Here is an 18308-nt window from a genome sequence, read left to right on the forward strand (position 1 = left end):
TCGATGAGGTCAAGCAATCCAACATTGGGGAACTTGCTTGCACTCCCCCTACCCATCCCAAGGCAATTTCTCCCTTACTATATCCTATAACTCTTGCAGGAGCGAGACTAGTATTTAGGGGGGGGCTTTCTTCTATACAATCATTGTTGATCCCAAGGTAACTCCTCCCTTACTACAAGGTTACATCACATGAGCCAGATGACGTCCCAGGAGATTGCCCTGTTAGTTTCCAAAAGGAAATTCATCATAGCATCCCAAGTTAGCCAGTGCCCCAAAGCCACTATAAGAGCTTTTTAATCCTAGAAGGACCAAAAACAAGAAAGAGAATAGAAAATTTAGAAAGATAAAATGATATTTTAAAAACGTAAAAAAATAAATTGGAGAAGAGAACAACACTACCCAAGACAAGAATTGAGAAATGAATGTTGAAATAAACAAAAGGATCACAAAAAGCTCTTGAGAACAACTAAAACAATAAGCAAAAGCTCACTTTTTTATAATAATAATAATAATAATAAAGATAAATTTTAAAAAATAAAAATAAAAAATTAAACAAAACTAAAAGAATTGAGAATTTTAGCTATTGGGGCTTTTGCACACATGTAAGATAATTCGATATAGCTAAACAGATGATCACCACTTAGACGAGACTTCAAGGAATTTGCATGTCCGCTAAGGTGATAGATAAATATGCCTTTGTAAGATTGGAATATATCCAATCGCACAAATTTAGATTTGTGTTGTTCTAAAGTCCAAATTTCTACAAAGAAAATAAAAGAGAAAATGAAACAAAAAAAAATGAGGTAACCAAATTTTTTATGAAAAACAAAAGGTAGACATACTTAGCAAGCAAAGCAACACTTATGTCATCATCAATGCCCAAGCATAAGTAGCTATACTCGCGGAGTCTCTTGGGCAAACCCAATGCTTACTAAAATATGTCAAATAAACAAAAGAGAAAGATAACAAGAAATAAAGAAGAAAGGAAGAAGGTAAGTAACCAAAAATAAACAAACAAATCAAGAAACAAAACCAATCAAAAAATAGAGATAATCTCTCTCTCTCTCTCTCTCTCACACGTAGGAATGAATGAAAGAATTTACAAAATGAATGAATCATTTAAAACATAACAAACTAAATGAACCTCTCACACCTATGTTTTGGTAGTTCAAGCACTTAATCACCACATAGTTATCTATAATGTGTTTAGTACATGTGTTTAGTACAGAATTAAAGAGATGGGATAGCTTGTGATGACTGCATAAAATAATACATGAAATGAAGATGCAATAGAGAGAATCAATTTAGGAGACAAGCAAAGATTTGACACAAAAAGATTTTACTAGATCATAAGAGTCTCCCACAATCCGTTTATCAAGACATTGATCATAAGACTAGAGTCGCCATGAACTATCTCCTCAGGTCGATGACCTTGTTGGAGCTCAGAAAACTATGGCTTCATACTTAACACACACACACCTAAGCTGCACCTGCGTAGGTCGGTTAAAGAGAGAGCCAAAAACTGTGAAAATCCGGATATGTAGTAGCCAAAGAACTCACGAGATCCTCCAAGGATAGTGATCATGTCCAACATGCGATATGGAGCTGCCACGCGGCTTTCTATGCATGGACAAACCAATCACTTCGCCGTGAAAATCCGGATATGTAGTAGCCAAAGAACTCACGAGATCTGCCAAGGGTCGTGATCACATCCAACATGCAATATGGAGTCACCACATGGCTTTCCATGCATGGACAAACCAATCACCTCGTTTGCTAACATGGCCCAATCAGTGAGCTCCTACCAATTCATACAACTAATAAGATTAGAGGAGAATAACCTCCTCTTAAACCTTAAACTTTCACCAAGTCTCCCCATGAGGTAGACCAAGAATTCCAGTGAGGAATTCCAACATGTACCGCTTACTCAATCAAACTGTCTTTTGAAACTAAAAGAAAAACGGGCTCCCCAACTCCCCGCTTTTTGTTTTCACCTTATGTTTAATCATTCTAAACATGCCTAAGGCCGATACACCATAGATAAAAGATTTCATATCTAAGATTGTGCGTAACGTTTTTTCACTATTTTTCTCGGCTTGTACCTCGTGTATCAATAAAGTGATCAAATTACTACATTGAGTGATAAAAGACTCCTTAGTTGTACAAAGGCAAGAAAATCTATGGAATTGGGAAGAAATGACTCCATATTTAGAAATGTTTGAGCCAATGTGAGGCAGTTTTATCATGTGTAAACCAATATATTCAAGTTGCTCACGTTTATCATATATATCAACCTCTAATCCTATGGTAGATTGAGAAAGTCTAAGATCTAAGTTCGGTTTACAAGATTCACAAGGATAGATTCTTTCTCCAAAAGCACAAGTATCTTTGTACATAAAGTCTTGAAAGTCAAGAACATCTAGTACAAATAAATCATGTATAAAACGCCTAGCTTAGCTAAGGTTATGTAAGATACCACAGGTATTGATAGAAATAAGATAATGCATAAACTCAAATTCACAAGTGAAAAGATAAATGTCTACTAAAAAGACAACACAATTAGTGGGATTCCTATAATTTGTTAAAACAAAGAAATTAAAAGAAAATATATCCAAGAGCAAACATCTTCAACACTTACTACCTTTGTGTATCTTTTCTTTTTAGAATCAATGTCATGACCTTTATTATCTAGCCACAAAAAGTCAAAACATAAAGCTGTTTTCTCAACTTTTAGCACTATGAATCTACAAGGATGGAGTTTATTTTTTTGCAAAGAAACTAGAATGGAGTTAATCATTGAGGTTTGCAATCTCAAGGGAAAAGAGAAAATATACACTTTAATTGGTGCTCTAGATGTTGGAAGCATCTATTTATTGATTCTTAAGGGTCAATCTAGCTGGTTTTGGGTAGATGATCTCATTGGATAGAGTGCTTTGGATACAAAGTTACGATCCGTTATTTCGTAGCTGATCAAAAGTTCAAGGCTTCTTTTTTGCCTTGTGTTGCTTGGAAGTTTCACAAAACTCCAAGATTTATTGCAACTGCTAAGCTACTGCTTCAAAGCCATGTCGCCTAGTGTCCATAAACTTTGGAGGGACTTCTTAAAGGAGACAGATGTCCCCTTGCAATGAAGTTGGATTTTAAGTGGCTCCGTAAGAGTGATTCCTATTTTAAATGTTTATAATTCCTTTCGAAGCATTCAAGAAAGAGAGTCTCCTATTCTCCTTCAAACCTATGAATTTACTGCGCTATATACAAAGATTGAGTAGGAAGATCTGAAATTTAGAATAGAAAAGCTCATGGTTGAAGTTTTTAAGCCATTGTACATACATTTGGCAGGTGAAAGCGTTTTCAATTACATCACCCCAAGATCACAACAAATGAGAAGGCTTATCAAGACAAGGTCCCCATTGTCTCATCCTACATGTGAAGAGGAGATAAGATTATTTCATTTTAGTCTCTCCCAATGGATAGTTATACAAGAGCTTAGGAAAAGGTAGGTAATTGGGCATGACGCCCTTTAAAACAGAAAGGATTGTCACAATATCAACAGACTGCAACTTGGATAATGCACTGCCCTGTAACAGTGCAGTTTTAAGTTCATGATCATATAAACTCCTTCGTACACATACATCCATTCATACTAGCCATCAATTATGAGATAGACTAGATTTCTTTGCGAGATTAGAAAGGCCCATACAAGGATTCATTCATACTAGCCTTCAATAATGAGATTCTGGCTTTAGCCTAGATACCTTAACAAGATTAAAAAGGTCCATATAACGATTCCTTCATTACATTTATGAGAACCCTCATAGTGCAATATGTGCAAGACGAGATACAATTAAGCTCTAACCTCTGCTCAAAACGATAATGTCATTACTTTTACAAGAGCATACGAACCAGGAGAGGTGAAGCCTATCTGCTGGATTGAACCAATATATTGTCCAAGAAGAGCCAACCATGAAGGCAACAAAGGGCATACAAAGCAAATTCTCAAGTTCAATGGACAATGCGTATTTACAAAGTCAACTGTATTAAACTAACAAAAGGAAGCAGGATAATCTGTGCCATATCCTGTGGACCTACAGAGTGTACACAAAGTAGGGTGCATCCCGCCGAGGGCCCGCCACTGATCGGTAGACATACAACTTTTCCACCTTGAGATCTGTGTCATCATTCTCTTTGATAACTTCAACATTAAGATATGGCATCTGGTTTGCAAGCAAGTCACACCCCCCTATAGTGACATTGCAATCCGACATCCACAGGGACCGCATGGATGGATAGCGATCTAGGCCTGTCAAAAGAGCCTGATCTCCAAACGGACTGTCTCTGATCTCAAGCTTGCGAAGCTTCTCACAACCCTGAAGGACATACTGCATACCTAAATCACTGTCTCCTGCAAAAGCTACAGACAATGATTGCAAGCTCTTTCCATACCTCCCAATGTATTCAAAAGCTCTATCCGTTAATAAGCCAGAGACCGATAGCCGTTGTAAACCCTTACAGTTCTTCACAATTGCACCAAACCCTTCATCCATAGGCTCCAGTGTAGTATAATCTGGGCTTCTAGGAGTTAATATGCACAGACGAAAATGAGTCAAATTTGGACAGTGCCTTGCCACAGCTTCAACTGCAGCATTGGTCATCTGCTTGCAGAAGTACAGTACATACTTGAGGTTTGGACATCCCCGAGATATTGCAAGGAGGCCCTTTTCTGTTACAGATCCATATTCTTCCGGGGAAGAAGATGTAGGAAAGACTCGTAGCTCTTGTAATTCCGTGCAAGTGGATGCTGCAGCTTCTAACCCTTTGTCCTCCACAAGATCTTGAACCTGAAGCAACTCACCAAAAAAACATTTTAAAGAGCGATCCTAGCGGATAAGGTGAACACTGAAAGATGCATAGACTGAAAAGGAAGCAGCTGCAACTTAAACCAACCCATCATCCTCAAACTGACTACTGCAGAGATTCAAGCAACCAGGATTGCTCTTTCACTCTAGTAACAAGAGAGCAAAGGATCCAACCAGTCAAACAACCCTTGCAATCCTAACAGACACAGAGTAGCAATTATGTCATAAAAGTTTCAGCCAGGCTCACTGAGAAAACTAGAGAGCCCAGAAGGCCTGTCAGATTAGTTGTCTCTCCATAATCCCCGGCTCAATTTCCTGCAAGTACTGACAGACCTTAATCTGTCAAAGACATTAACCGTCTTTCCGAATTCATTTATGACAGGCAGGAGCTCTAAGGTCCTCGATCTAACTTAGCCAAACAGAGACACAACTAAATACTGCCAACAAAGATGCCACATTCCATCGAGTAGGACTGAAGATAACAGAAAGAATTATATGTTACACGAGTTTGGTACGTCCACAAGAAGCAGGGAACTCACCCAAAGGCGTTGAAGAGCATGACAATGGCTAATAAGTTTAGCGAACTCTGAACTGTCAAGTGCCGCATAGCTCAGGTTGAGAAACGTCAGTTTTGCACATAGAGGATAGAATAAAGGTAAGTATATGGGTTCGGCTTCCCAAAAGCCTGACAAATTTCTGAGATTCAGCAACTTATTGAGGGAGTTTTCTAGTTCGACATAGACCGCCTGACTCAAATGCTGAGAAAATGATCCAGTGCCCAGTTCGGTCAACTGAGGAGCCCTGGTCAATAGACGTTGCATCTGCCGCAAGGTCACACCAGAATTGAGTTTCAGGTTCTTGAGATTGCCACACCTTGCCACTAACCTTTCCAATGCTTCGAAGCTCACTTCCCCAGTCAAACAGGCAAAATTCAGGGAAGTGATTGATGTACAAGTTTCAGGGAAACAGCCCAGCCAGTTCCCCAAGCGCTCATCTACGGTGGTTTCCTGTAAATCGAGCTCTGTCAAGTTCCTGCCAGTGCCATAGACAAAAGGCCATCGTTATAATGCAGCTGAGCAGCAGGTCCTTGAACTTTCTCGACGTAAACTATTAAACAAAAACCTCAAAGAAAAGATAAGAAGAATAACAAAATTTACACACCTACAGTTGCTAGCTATCATGGCTAGACCATCCGTGGATAAGCCATCGCAAAGTGTGAGGGCAAGGACTCGAAAATTAGGAAAACAGTGTGACAAGAGGGCCAAACTCTCGTCCGTGACAGTCATTCGCTTGAGGCGGAGCTCTTCCAGAAACGGTCCAGCCTTGGCTAGTTCCAGAATCCAGGGGTAAGCATTGGCACCCCACTTTGGAGGCACAAGGTCGAAATCCGAGAATCGTGGTTTTCCCTTGAGCGTGAGTGACCTTATCTTTGGGAAACGGCTGACGGTGATCTGAGGAGAGACCGCATAGCAATTGCCTATGAAGACACTTCGGCGGCTCCAGCCTTCTAACCGGAACCAGGATTTGCACACCTGAGACACAGCATTGCGATCTTTGTGCGAATTGACGAAGGCCAAGACGTGCTCCAAGGCCTCCTCGGGAAAAGCCACCACCTCTGCGTCCTTCCCACCTTCCATCTTTGGCCCGCGGTCAGTCATGGTGTTGGAGTAATCTGCTTTGAGGTCGGAGAAATCTTGCAGCCCCCACGCAGAAGGCATCAAGATCCGGCGCAGTTTCTCGCCTCTGGGCTGGTGAAGTTACAACTTGAGGGCTTCCAGTATGTGCCTCTTCCTCTTCATACTTAACTTCGAGACATTCTCTCGAAGAGAGATAGCTCGTCTATGGCGAGCATTCCGTCTTCCGTCACCTTCTGGCTGAGTTCAGAAGAGGCCAACCTTGGCTCCCTTTCTCCATTCTCAACATAGAGAGAGAGACAGTGCGGCCTACCCACAAGGGTTCCACTTGAGCAAGGCCAAGGCCTCTATTGTGCCATTCCAGGGTGCGAGCAACGTACGCCATGAGAAGCTTACCGGAGCTATGTCCAGAGCAGAAAGAAGAGGGCGTGAAGGGTGGGCGAGTGCAAAAGGAGGTCTCTCATTCGACAACAAAGGGGCAGAAGCTTCAACCCCGGAGAGGAAGCGACCAAAATGAGGCAGTGCTGAGGCAGGTACCGAGGGAGAAAGATGGGTCAGAGAGGAGACTGAAGAAACAACAACATGCGATTTGAGCAGTGGAAGAGTGTCGTCTACAGAGAGAAGCAAGGATAAGGAGGAGAAAGGGGGCAGGGGGGGATCAAGAAAAGATGGGGGGAGAGTTCCGGGGCAGGAGGAGATGGCATCAAGGGACCCAGGGAGTGCAGGCTTTAGAGAAAGCGCATGCAGCACAGTGTGGAAGTTGCAAGAAAACCTTCGAGAGGAGGAAGAAGATGATCTTGTTGGATTCATCCAACAGAGGAGAAAGATGATCTGCTGGGATGATCTTCTTGAAGTCTTCACTGAAAGGATGAGGCCTCTGTGGAGCTGGAATCTACGGCTCTAGCACAGCAGAGCTATGGCTTTTGCTGTCAGATCTCTCCGTCCCCTTCCTTTGTGTTTCTCTCTCTCACATCTTGTGATTGACCTGAGGAGGTGAATCATCTTCCTGATCAGTTTGTTTGGAGCTCCAAATCTACATCTACTGAGGAGGTGAATGATCTTCTTGATCAGAGTTTGAAAGGGCAGCTCCAAATCTACATCTCTGGAAGAGCACAGCTATGGCTTTTGGAGCTCCAAATCTGCATCTCTAGCAAAGCTTAGAGCTATGGCTTTTGAAGCTCTGTCTGTTACGATCAACCTGAGCAGGTGAAATGATTTTCTCACTCAAGTTGGAGGCTCTTGGAGATGGAATCTACCATCACTAGCAGAGCAGAGCTTCTGGTTTTTTGTCGTCAGATCTCTCTCTCAATCCCTCGGTTTCTACATCACTGTACAGAGAGCAGAGCTGTGGGTTTTGCTGTCATCTCTCTCTCTCTCTTCCCCTTCCCTGTGCCTTGCTGTCTCTCTCTTTCTTTGTGTCCCTCTCGGGGGTTCTCTCAAGAATGCAGGAATCTATTCGGGCAGGCCTCGAGCCTTCAATCAAGGAGGCAGAGAAAGGGACGGGGGGGCTGGCCCCCTTGCACACAAGTGGCAGAGTGGGGGAGAGAGAGAGGATGGCTATGGAGTCTGGACTGAGGAGTGTGCAACAGGCGAGCTGAGAGAGAGAGAGAGTCTATTGGCTACGGACTGTGTGTGGAGTTTAGCTATGGTCGAAAGGAGCATCACCCACACAAATCTTTGGAGGCATGTGCAATATGCAACCAACAGAGGAAGATGCAGCTTTGTAACGGCTCGCACCCCCAAAAGTGCCCACGAGCTTTACCCTCACATGTGCTCTCCACATCTCCTTCCAAATTTGCATCTCCCTTGCTCTCCTCTACAAAAAAGGGTGCGTTCACACCATGCTCCGATGTACAAAATGGAGCAGACGATCGCTCCCCAGAGACGCGGTTCACACCACCGGTTCGTTGGTCATGATATAATTAAAGGCTTCCACATTATTACATTAAAAGATGATTTGCTACGAATCTTGTAGGTCCAATTCAACCCGGACACTACTTCTTTTCCTCCACGTCCGAGGACACCACTTCTTTTCCTCCACGTCTGAGCCCGTCTCAGCAGCTATTAGACTAGGAAGCTATCCTCCACTTTTTCTCCAAGGAACCCTGCCTTAGTAGTACGTGTTCACACAATGCAACCTAGGGGGTCAATGGGCTATAGCACAATACTGGGCCACTCACTGCATCCAATTGCCACATTGGTTAGCAATTGGGGCCACGTGTGATCTGGGTATAGCACTTTGCCACATGTGTTGCCAATTTCGTCTCCATGGTAATTTGCTACGTTCTTATCTCCATCCTACCTAGGTGTTATGGCCTATGCACTTGCTCCCTATGGAGCATGGATGAATGCAAATTGCAATATTGTAGATTCATGTTGGAGAAGGATTAGAGATGGTGAATTTGGCTAATAATTAAATGACCTAATCTGCCTCACTAAGTTCCATTAAATCATCATGCTCACTCTCACTATGCTCTCCCATTGTCTAGCACAGAAACCAAGTTGGTTGCCCTCTGGTGCTCCAAGTCTCCTCTAAATCCAAGGTGCGATCAGGTGCACTCAGTCAAAGCTGGTGGGTGCAATCTCCTATGATATGTTTTTGTTGAGACTAAAAACAAAGAAATTGATAGTACCTAGTTTGACAATCTAGTTGGAGAATTGCTTAGGCTCTCAGGCTCAAAAGCTTTAGGTGGGACATCAAATCTGTGAATTCCTTGCTAGCACTTTCCCACCACATTTCTGATATTCACCTCTCACAACACCCTAACCAATACGAAGGTACCCATTGTCTACACAAATCAGAATGCCCTGCTTGTAATACATTTTGATGATTGTATGTTATTGCATATCAGCAATTTTTTTGCATTAACTTTTATTGAGAACCAAAACTTTTAAAAGTTTGGGGGAAGTTTGTTGGCCTCAAGAATTAATGGTTTGCAATCATCTCACTTAGAATGTGGCTTGCATTACCATTACTAATATAATTATTCATAGCATTATTCACATATAGGATGTTTTAGAATCTCAAAAGAAACCTCCTCGAATTGTCAATTGGAAAAGCAATCCATCTAGCTTCAAATTTTTAAAACCTTTGCATGCTTGAATGGCCTGAGTCCTCAGTTCTTCACCAAGTAACACTGACTCTAGCTCTTCCAATGTTGGAATTTGTCATTGAATAGCAATACTCTAGACTAGATTCTTGTATCCCTCTCCTAGTCAATTCAGGATGAATTGAACCATCTCTACAAGATTCATAGTCTCTCCTATAGTTACAAGTTGATTTTGTAATCCTTGATCCTAAGTACGTAAGCATGACCAGTTTCATTGATGTGGTGAAAACTCTAGTTGATCTAGTATCTCAGTGTGAGAATCTTGACGTGTTCTTAGACTCATAAAGAGCTACGAACATATCCCATGCTTCTTTGGATGTCTTCACTGTGTTGAGATATCCAAGTATGACATCTTGCACATTCTGTTTAATCAAATGATATGCATATTTGTCTTTCTTGTCCCGTTCTGCCTATGCTCGGACAATGGCAATATCTACTATAAATGTGGACACCATTGGTGGTGTAGAACCTTCTGCTTGTGCACCAACAATGGTGGGAGCTGAGATTGGTTCGGTGGATGGCCGAGGTGTAGACCAAATCGACATACTCCCATTTGTCTTGAAGTACAAGAATGGTCTCCATTCAGTATTTCCATGTGCCATAGTTGGAATTGTCTAACTTAGCAGATGCCTCCAAATTGAGGTTGTTAGTCATAGACGTGGTGCAAGATAGAACTCAAAGTGCTTGTGGGAAAACACTATATGAATCAACTGTAATACACTATTTGTATTAACTACAATATAAACTGTCGATGAAGATAGAACTGTAATATATATCCAATCTATTACAAGGCTCTCGAAAAATGATGCCGGGAATAGCCAAGAGGCTTTACAAGGCTCAGATAGAGTGCACAATGCTAAAAAAATAGCCAATAGGCTTTATAATGGTGGCGTGTGAGTGCAAAAATGAAAGGATGTGCAATCTGCCCAGTGATCAATCGACTAATGCCTCTGAAAACTCTAAAGTCTGCTCCACTAAACTTATTAAACTTCAATGCATCAATATGAACTTTAAAAGTTGCCCCCGCTAGCTTCTCCATAGGCACACCATAGTCTAAACTATTCGATCACTTGTCACTTGTTTTAGAAACATTTCTTGACTCAGCATTGCTTCAAGAAACCCTTTTTGAAAGCACCCAATTGACTAGATTTTGCATGTCTATACCTAATGCCAAGAAAGGAACTCTTCATTTGAAAAGCCACATTTTAACAGACAATATCAATAAATTGAAGAGATCTTAAATTAGCACACTAGCACCAAAACCAAGACTAGCTACATTCCCAACAAAATACAAAAAACTACACCTACATTCTCTACCATCCCTTCATCACAAGGGCATCAAACAACTATGAATTAACAAGGGTGCATGTATGCATGAAAGCACTTGGCTCCAACTTGTGGGTTTTATGGTCTTTAGACACTGTCAATTGTTTAGTAAGAAATAATAAAAAAGAAATGCTTTGAGGACTTGCAAGATCTAATAGGCTTTGCCAAGGTTCTATAGTTATTTGCATGCTCTCACACTAACAGCAAAGCCAATGCCTTTCTTATTTAAAAAAACTATAATTTAAAACTGAAAGGTAAATCAACGTTATTTTTCCTTTAAGGTTTTACGAATGATACCTGCAAAGTTTTGATGTCGACTTTCTTGGGGTTTTTTTGGATTTAATTTTATAAATAGATCCAGTAGATGGCAATCTCTTCACTGGCAGGCATACAGCTCGTTTGGCTAGCATAAAGCCCTTTCAATAGGAAAATAGATTTTTTTAAACAAGCAAACCTGCTTTTCTAGCAAATGTCTTTCTGGATAGCAATTTTTTTTAAGGCAATGGCTTCAGCAGTTAACAGGCAAATTGGCTTTAGCGCCTCGCTCACAATGAACACGATAGACCTAGATGAGCGACCAAAAAGCTTGAAGTGACTTGAAGAATTCTAGGGAGAGCTCAAGCATGGAGGGAGAGTGGAGCCCCTAAGTTGATTTATGGCCATGTTGGAGGGGGGTAAAAAGTGCACACAAGCTAAAAGTTGAAAAGCCAACAACCATCTAAAAGTAGAGGTTAAGAATTTTTAAAATTCCAAAAAAACTAAGAATAATCACAAAACTCCCACTCAACTCAATCCTAAAACACTATCTCTAGGAGAGCCAATGCTAATAAAGTTAAGAATCAAAGTCTCAACTCTAGAACCACCATTTAGAGTGCAGCTTTGCATGAAAATTTTGGGCACCGTAGGTACATATCACAGCTTTAGCTAAAAGCAAGATCAAGGGTGGTCACAAGAAGTAATTAGCATTTATATGAACCAACAAGAGAAAAGGAAGAGCCATTATATGACTCCATCTTGACATTAAAAATCAAGAAACAAAATAATTCTATAAAAGAAATAAACACTCTTAACCAAGACAATATAGTAACAAAATAGCAGGTATCAACAAAGAAAATGGCATCCTAAACATGAAAAGAAGCAAAATAGGAAACATCACACAAAGGAATGATAAAAAGCCACAAAACTTAAACATGACAAAGAAACAAAGAGCAATGTTCACCCAAGATCTATCATCTACAAAGCATACAAAAAAGCACATCAATGAAAAGGTATACATGTTAATAGCCATTCCTTTCACAATGGTACATAGTTCAAAGAATATAGCACTTAGTCTCCAAGGCTTGCATTGATTGGTAACAACTTGCACCAAATTTTTAAAACAATACAACTTTAAAATGTTATGAACATACTTCACATACAAAAATGCCCCTTGACCCTACCCAATCATCCCCCCCTCCCTCAATCCCTTTCTTAATCCATATCCCATTTGTCTTTGCTTTATTAAGGATGTCAATTTAAGCATCATTATTTCTACAAGTATCGTTTACGCAAACATATGGAGAAGAATGTGAGAAACGACAATAGCATTAGGAAAAACCTAACCTTAAGGACACTAGGTTATGGAAATCCCTAGCCAAAAAAGAGTGAATGTACAAAGTCAAGTATCTTCATAGTGTAAAATTAGTTAAGGTTATGTCTCCACGCCTCATGTTATCTCCACATTTTTGTGTGGCTAATGCACATTCAGTCATCTTGACTTTTAGAGGGATTCTGAGCAATCAAGGTTCTAGCAGTAGTCTATTTCTAAGGGCATTTTTATAACGGATATTGTTGGAAACATTTAAGGAAAAAAAATTTGTCCTTTCAAGCCTTAAGCTTGCCTTATGCCCTTTTGAGCTTCATATGCTTTATGAGCTTTGTGAAGACTAGCACGTGAGATGGGAGATAAAAAGTAATTTTGTTAAGAAAAAGGCATGCCTAAGGTCAATGATACTAAATTGTGCTTAAAAGAGACTTTAGTTACAACAATCACGACCACTTGTGCAATGGTCGAGCATCATAGCAATCCAAATGCCTTTGAAGTAGATGTATTTGAACTTTGAAGGGCACAAGACTTGGAATAGATAGGTGCACATATTATAGGCATTGAACAAAAGCACCCCAAATCTGTACATGAGGAAAGCTATGTAGGTAGTAGTAGCCTAGCCACGAGGAGAGATTTAGAGCATTTTAGAGTGAGGTATTGAGGGGTTGAGAAGACCCTTAAAAAAGTGTTTTTGTAATGCACATCCTTATTAAAGAATTTGTGAAAATTAACTTGCATCAAATTCATGAAAGCGTACACACTCCAAACACACAAATTCCACAAACTCATGAAAGAGTCAACCTACAAAAATGCCCAAATACACACATAAAATGCGAGAAACTAAAACTTGTATGTGGAAATGCATGCAATATAAATTAAAATATGCTAGTCCACATAAAAGTAAATGAAAATCTCACACCAACATTTGTAAAAGTGTTCCTCAAAATTCATGCAAAACTACATGTGGCATATGGACACCAACAATGTTCCACATACAGAACCATAACTAAGGTCAAGTTAACCCTAAGTTCAAAGGTGAGCCAAGATAGGTCATATTCAATTTCATTGAGTTAAGCCTAACTTATCGTATTCAACTTGATTGGGTTCAACTGCCAATTTCTAGTCAAACACTAGGTTCACATATGTATACAACCTTTGTTAAAGAAAAGATGAAATGATTGGTAGAAAAATAATTGAGACAAGATGAAATAGAGGTGACATGTCATCATCTTATTGAAACTTTTAGCAAGAAAATGAAATCCATGGCAACCACATGTGCAAATACACCACAACGAGATACAATAGCAAAGAGAAATTCTAGAACACTAGAAGGATGTGCTAAACCAATGCTTAATGAGAAGCGCCTACAAATATTTTTGGCGTAAGCCATGATATTATTTCTTATATGGACTACCAAGGGAAAAAATACAAGTAGTAACCTCTTATAAAGCATTTATCTAATACAAACCAAAGAACAAGCATCTTTGAACTTTTAATTGATAGGCTATGTGTGAACATAACAGCAAATTGGAAATTAGTAAGAAAATGAATTATGGCAAATTTTTGTGAACAAAGCAATGGTTATAGACTATACAATGCAGCGTATAGAAAATGTTCTTGAAATACGATATCTAGTGGTGAGGATGCAAAGTCATCACAACAGGAAGTTATTATTTCAACAAGCAATAGAAAAAGAATGGAGGTCCATGTACTAATCAATAAGAGAGAGAAAATAGCCTTAGGGATAACATTTGTTCAAGATGGTAAAATAGTTTAACATATTCATGCAAACAAATGAGCCAACCTAGCACAATATATGTCAAAGTGAAAGCAAGCATGTTGGAATGCAACATATGAGTATTGAGATATGTCAAAGTACAAACAATGAATACCAAGAGGATAAATAAGTGCATGGATATTAAGGTGATGATCATGCAAAGATTATATCACAACAAATCTAGTCATGGTTATGCAACTTTTCTTTGATAGGAAATCTAGTCATATAGATCATAGGAAATCTAATCATGATTCTTGACAAGTATAAAGTTCATGGCTATCAAAAAAACAACCATTAGTTTCTTTATCATCAACTAAAGTAGAATATAGACCTCTAATAACAGGTGCATGTAAGGCCATCTACCCTATAAAATTATTGCCAAAGATGTACCTTTTTTTTTTGCAAAGCCCAGAACAATATGCTATAACAATTAATTACCACAATCATTAGCAAAGAATCTAGTATATCAAACAAGGACAAAGCATATTGATTTTAAAGAGCACATCATTAGGGAAAGAGTGCAAGTTGATGATGTAACATTGCAATATTGTGATAGTAGAGAGAATGTTACAACAAATGTCTCTACCAAACCACCTGCAAAAGAGATTTTTAAGGAACAAGAACCACCTCTTTGTCTAACTTATAGAAATGACATCCAACACAGGTCAATGGAATGGTAATTGTTGGTCTTTCTTTAATTCCAAAATCTTCATCTCATGAGAAAGTCCAATTTCATGGTCTTAAGCAAAGGTGTTGAAAAGAAGATAATCTTTGCATCATTATTTGTCTGAATCTTATGCATGCAAAGATACCAAAAGGAGTTCTAAGAAAACATTAAGGCATGGAGAATGGTAACCTAAAATATTTGAATGTATGAATGACGAATTTTCTTTATGACATGAGTAGCGTACTATTTTTCTATGTGTATTTTTATGTATAGAAGATTTTTTTCATGAAATAAGTAGTGTATAAATACATTTCTCTCTCCCTTGCTCACCTTTGTGTGTGTGCATGCGTACATGTGTGTGCGTGTGCATGTGCATGTGGTGCATGTGTGCGTGCGTGTGTGTGTGCATGTGTGTGTGTGTGTGTGTGTTGGGGGGTACAAAGGATCAAGTGTACCAAAGTCCTACTTGCTTGCATCTCTCGATTGGCCCTCTCTCTCTCTCTCTCTCTCTCACCTACTTCTATCAAGAAAAGATTGTTGTTGTCAATATCAAATTAGAACCAATTTGTGTTTCATTCTTAACTTCATACATGCATAAGAAATTTAGGATGTCTTTTTGCTAAATATGGGTGGTGACCTCACTTATGCTTCCTTGATATGGGATGTATAGCTATGTCAAGATAAATAGATAGTACCTTTTTTTTTTTTTGAAATAAACATTCTATATAAAGGAAAATTTAGTCTCAAAATGAGACAATTATAAAGGTCTCGTACACTCCTCTATTTGAAGCTTACAAGCCGAATAGTCTCCATCCTCCAGCTCTAAAAGGCCATCCTCAATCTAGCTCCACTCTTGGAACTGTCCCCCTAACCCAAACTGCTTCTCAAAAATCACCCTATTTCTAACACGCCAAATGTAGCTAATGGAAACAGCTCTACTAATCTGCCAAACTTTCCACAAATCATCATCCATACCCCCCTTATCTCCTGCAACCTTCCATCTTAGTGGAAAACATATTTGCATGCCATTAAAGCATTAAATAGTCCTTTTTCAGATAAGTAGTACAGTGGGGCATTCCCATAGTACGTGCATTATACTGTCCTCCCTTGATTTACAAAACACACTGAATGGTGAGTTGTTCGGGTTCCACTAATTTGCGGATTAGCACCCTCCATAGCAACATATTATATCTACATGATGGTGTAGCATCCCAAACTCTATTCAATTTTCTCATCGAGGCATTTGCTCTATTCTGGGGGCATTTTTAATCCACTTTCTACAAACCTCAACTACTATCCATCCTTCACACGGCTTATCCAAGTCTTTTAATGTGCATTTACAAATATCTTTACCAATACCATTCACAAAACCCCTAGTTGATTGCTTGCCCAATCACTCCTCACATTACTTAGCACTTGATGCACAATCACCCTTCGAGCATTAGTCAAGCTATATTGCCTTCAAATTGCTTCTTCACTCATCCACCTTCGTCCTCCTAGATATCATACGCTCCTGAAAGTTATTAATTCTTTAGCACATAGATTTTTTAACTTATTGCCCACAATTGCAAGAGGTTTGAACCATCCTGTGTAAGTCCACTCAGAAAGCCACAATAACCTATTAAGAGAAGCATCACCTTGAATTAGGCCACTTCCCATCCAAAAAGAACTCGCAAATGGCCATTTCCATCCAGCAACTAGCTTATTGAGTGTTTCGAACAGTGGGATTCTAACTTCATAGTTGAAAAGCACTATGTCTTTGCATTAACTTGCCAAGACCCATTCATAGCTATCAAATGTTTAGAAATTATTGCCCATGGTTGATTACAATGTAGCTTTAAGAACCATTTAGAATTCAATTTCTTGCATTTCCGAACCATTCCTTCCACCCCTCATTCTTTTTTGCCACCATAAATCAATGGCATGCCATTGATCTCTCCAAACAAAATCTCTCATAATCCTATCCATATTCTTCAGAGCAAGAGAAATTGTTAGAGAACACCAACTTTAATCATTAGCCCAAGCTCACATTATGGCAATGTACGAAGGTATTGCTATGGGAATACCACCCACAACTTAGTCCAAGGGTCCAAGAAAACTTGCCTAATGTTGCAACCCACCCCATTCCAAGAAGATGTGAGATGGGACTTCCACAAGAGTGATGCATGTAGCAAAGGCACAATGGCACCCATTCCCTATTCTTATTGCATTTCAAGGGGATCCCATCACCATTGCCTATAGTCTAAGTTTTGCTATCATTGAATAGTCCACCTTATCATTTTTGGACATGATGTTTTTTTGTTTTAGGCAATGCTCTCTCTCTCTCTCTCCATTCCAAGAAGATGCGAGATGAGACTTCACCTTTGCCTATAAGTTGTGCTGTCATTGAACACTCCACCTTATCGTTTTTGGACATAATGTTTTTTGGTTTTAGGCAATGCTCGCTCTCTCTCTCTCTCTCTCTCATGTGCATGTGTGCATGTCTAGCATGTTTATACCACGTGTTTATATATGCATGACCCCATGTGTGCATGCATCCATACATGTATCAATATGTGTGCATAGGCTTTAATATTCCCATCCTCTTATTCAATTTTTAAGATCAATCAATGTCAAAAACAATATCCTCGCATCACAAAGGTCCGTGTGTGGCATGTCCTTGTGTGCATGCGTCCATACATGTACTAATACGTGTGCATAGGTTTTAATATCCCCCATTAATTCAATCTTTAAGATTAATTGTGTCAAGAACTCTATCCTTGCATTCACAAAGGTCTTGTTTTTCAAAAGAATCAAAACTTTGTTATGTGGTAAACCTTCGAGTGACATAAAAAGAATTATATCACACCTTGAGTGTGCTAGCAACACATTGGGCAATGTGAGAAGTCTTAAAGTGTGGGCAAAATAATTAGAGATAGATCAACTATCTAACCTTTAGCATGTGCAAAAATGGTTTTGGTGGTTATGGTAGTATTGCCCCTCCCCCCGCCTCTCTCTCTCTCTCACACACACACATGCACATGCACACACACACACACACACACACACGTGTGCACACGTGTGAGAGAGCATGATGGGAGAGTATGTATCACTCTCTTTTCTCTATCTTTTGTTTTGGCTTCTTTTCTCTAATATATGAATTTTGTAGTTTTCTAGACAATGCAGTACAAATGAGATAATAGCATTTTATCTACATTTGTGTGCATGCGTGCATGAATGAGAGAGAGAGAGAGAGAGAGAGAGAGAGAGAGAGAGAGAGGGTGGGTGGGGTAGGGGGGGGGCTAAGCGCTACCCCATAACGAAGTTCCTCACATATGCTAAAGCTCTAACATTGACCTAGTCTCTCCTTAACC

The 18308-nt window shown here is 39.6% G+C and overlaps 1 protein-coding gene across 1 annotated transcript; it reads right to left on the bottom strand.

The window, feature by feature from the left end:
• Window positions 1–3687: 3687 nt before the first annotated feature.
• Window positions 3688–7804, bottom strand: LOC147883110 (transport inhibitor response 1-like protein Os04g0395600). Its single transcript, XM_087399221.1, has 3 exons — window positions 6018–7804; window positions 5396–5888; window positions 3688–4838 (listed from the first exon to the last, which is right to left on the bottom strand). Exons 1-3 carry the CDS (start codon window positions 6572–6574, stop codon window positions 4086–4088), a joined length of 1803 nt encoding a protein of 600 aa, XP_087255347.1. The 5' UTR covers window positions 6575–7804; the 3' UTR covers window positions 3688–4085.
• Between the last annotated feature and the right edge of the window lie 10504 nt (window positions 7805–18308).

The sequence above is a fragment of the Dipteris shenzhenensis genome, chromosome 28 (assembly GCF_047967505.1).
Source record: "Dipteris shenzhenensis isolate YYH24624 ecotype China chromosome 28, Dip_SZ_1.0, whole genome shotgun sequence".
Classification (NCBI taxonomy): domain Eukaryota; kingdom Viridiplantae; phylum Streptophyta; class Polypodiopsida; order Gleicheniales; family Dipteridaceae; genus Dipteris; species Dipteris shenzhenensis.

Excerpts from the sequence above, each read along its gene's own strand:
- LOC147883110 (XM_087399221.1), bottom strand. The coding sequence starts at position 6,574 with ATGCCTTCTGCGTGGGGGCTGCAAGATTTCTCCGACCTCAAAGCAGAT. Across the intron at positions 5,889-6,017 it reads ATGATAGCTAGCAACTGTAG|GAACTTGACAGAGCTCGATT; the intron begins GTGTGTAAATTT and ends TGGCACTGGCAG. Across the intron at positions 4,839-5,395 it reads ATGCTCTTCAACGCCTTTGG|GTTCAAGATCTTGTGGAGGA; the intron begins GTGAGTTCCCTG and ends GAGTTGCTTCAG.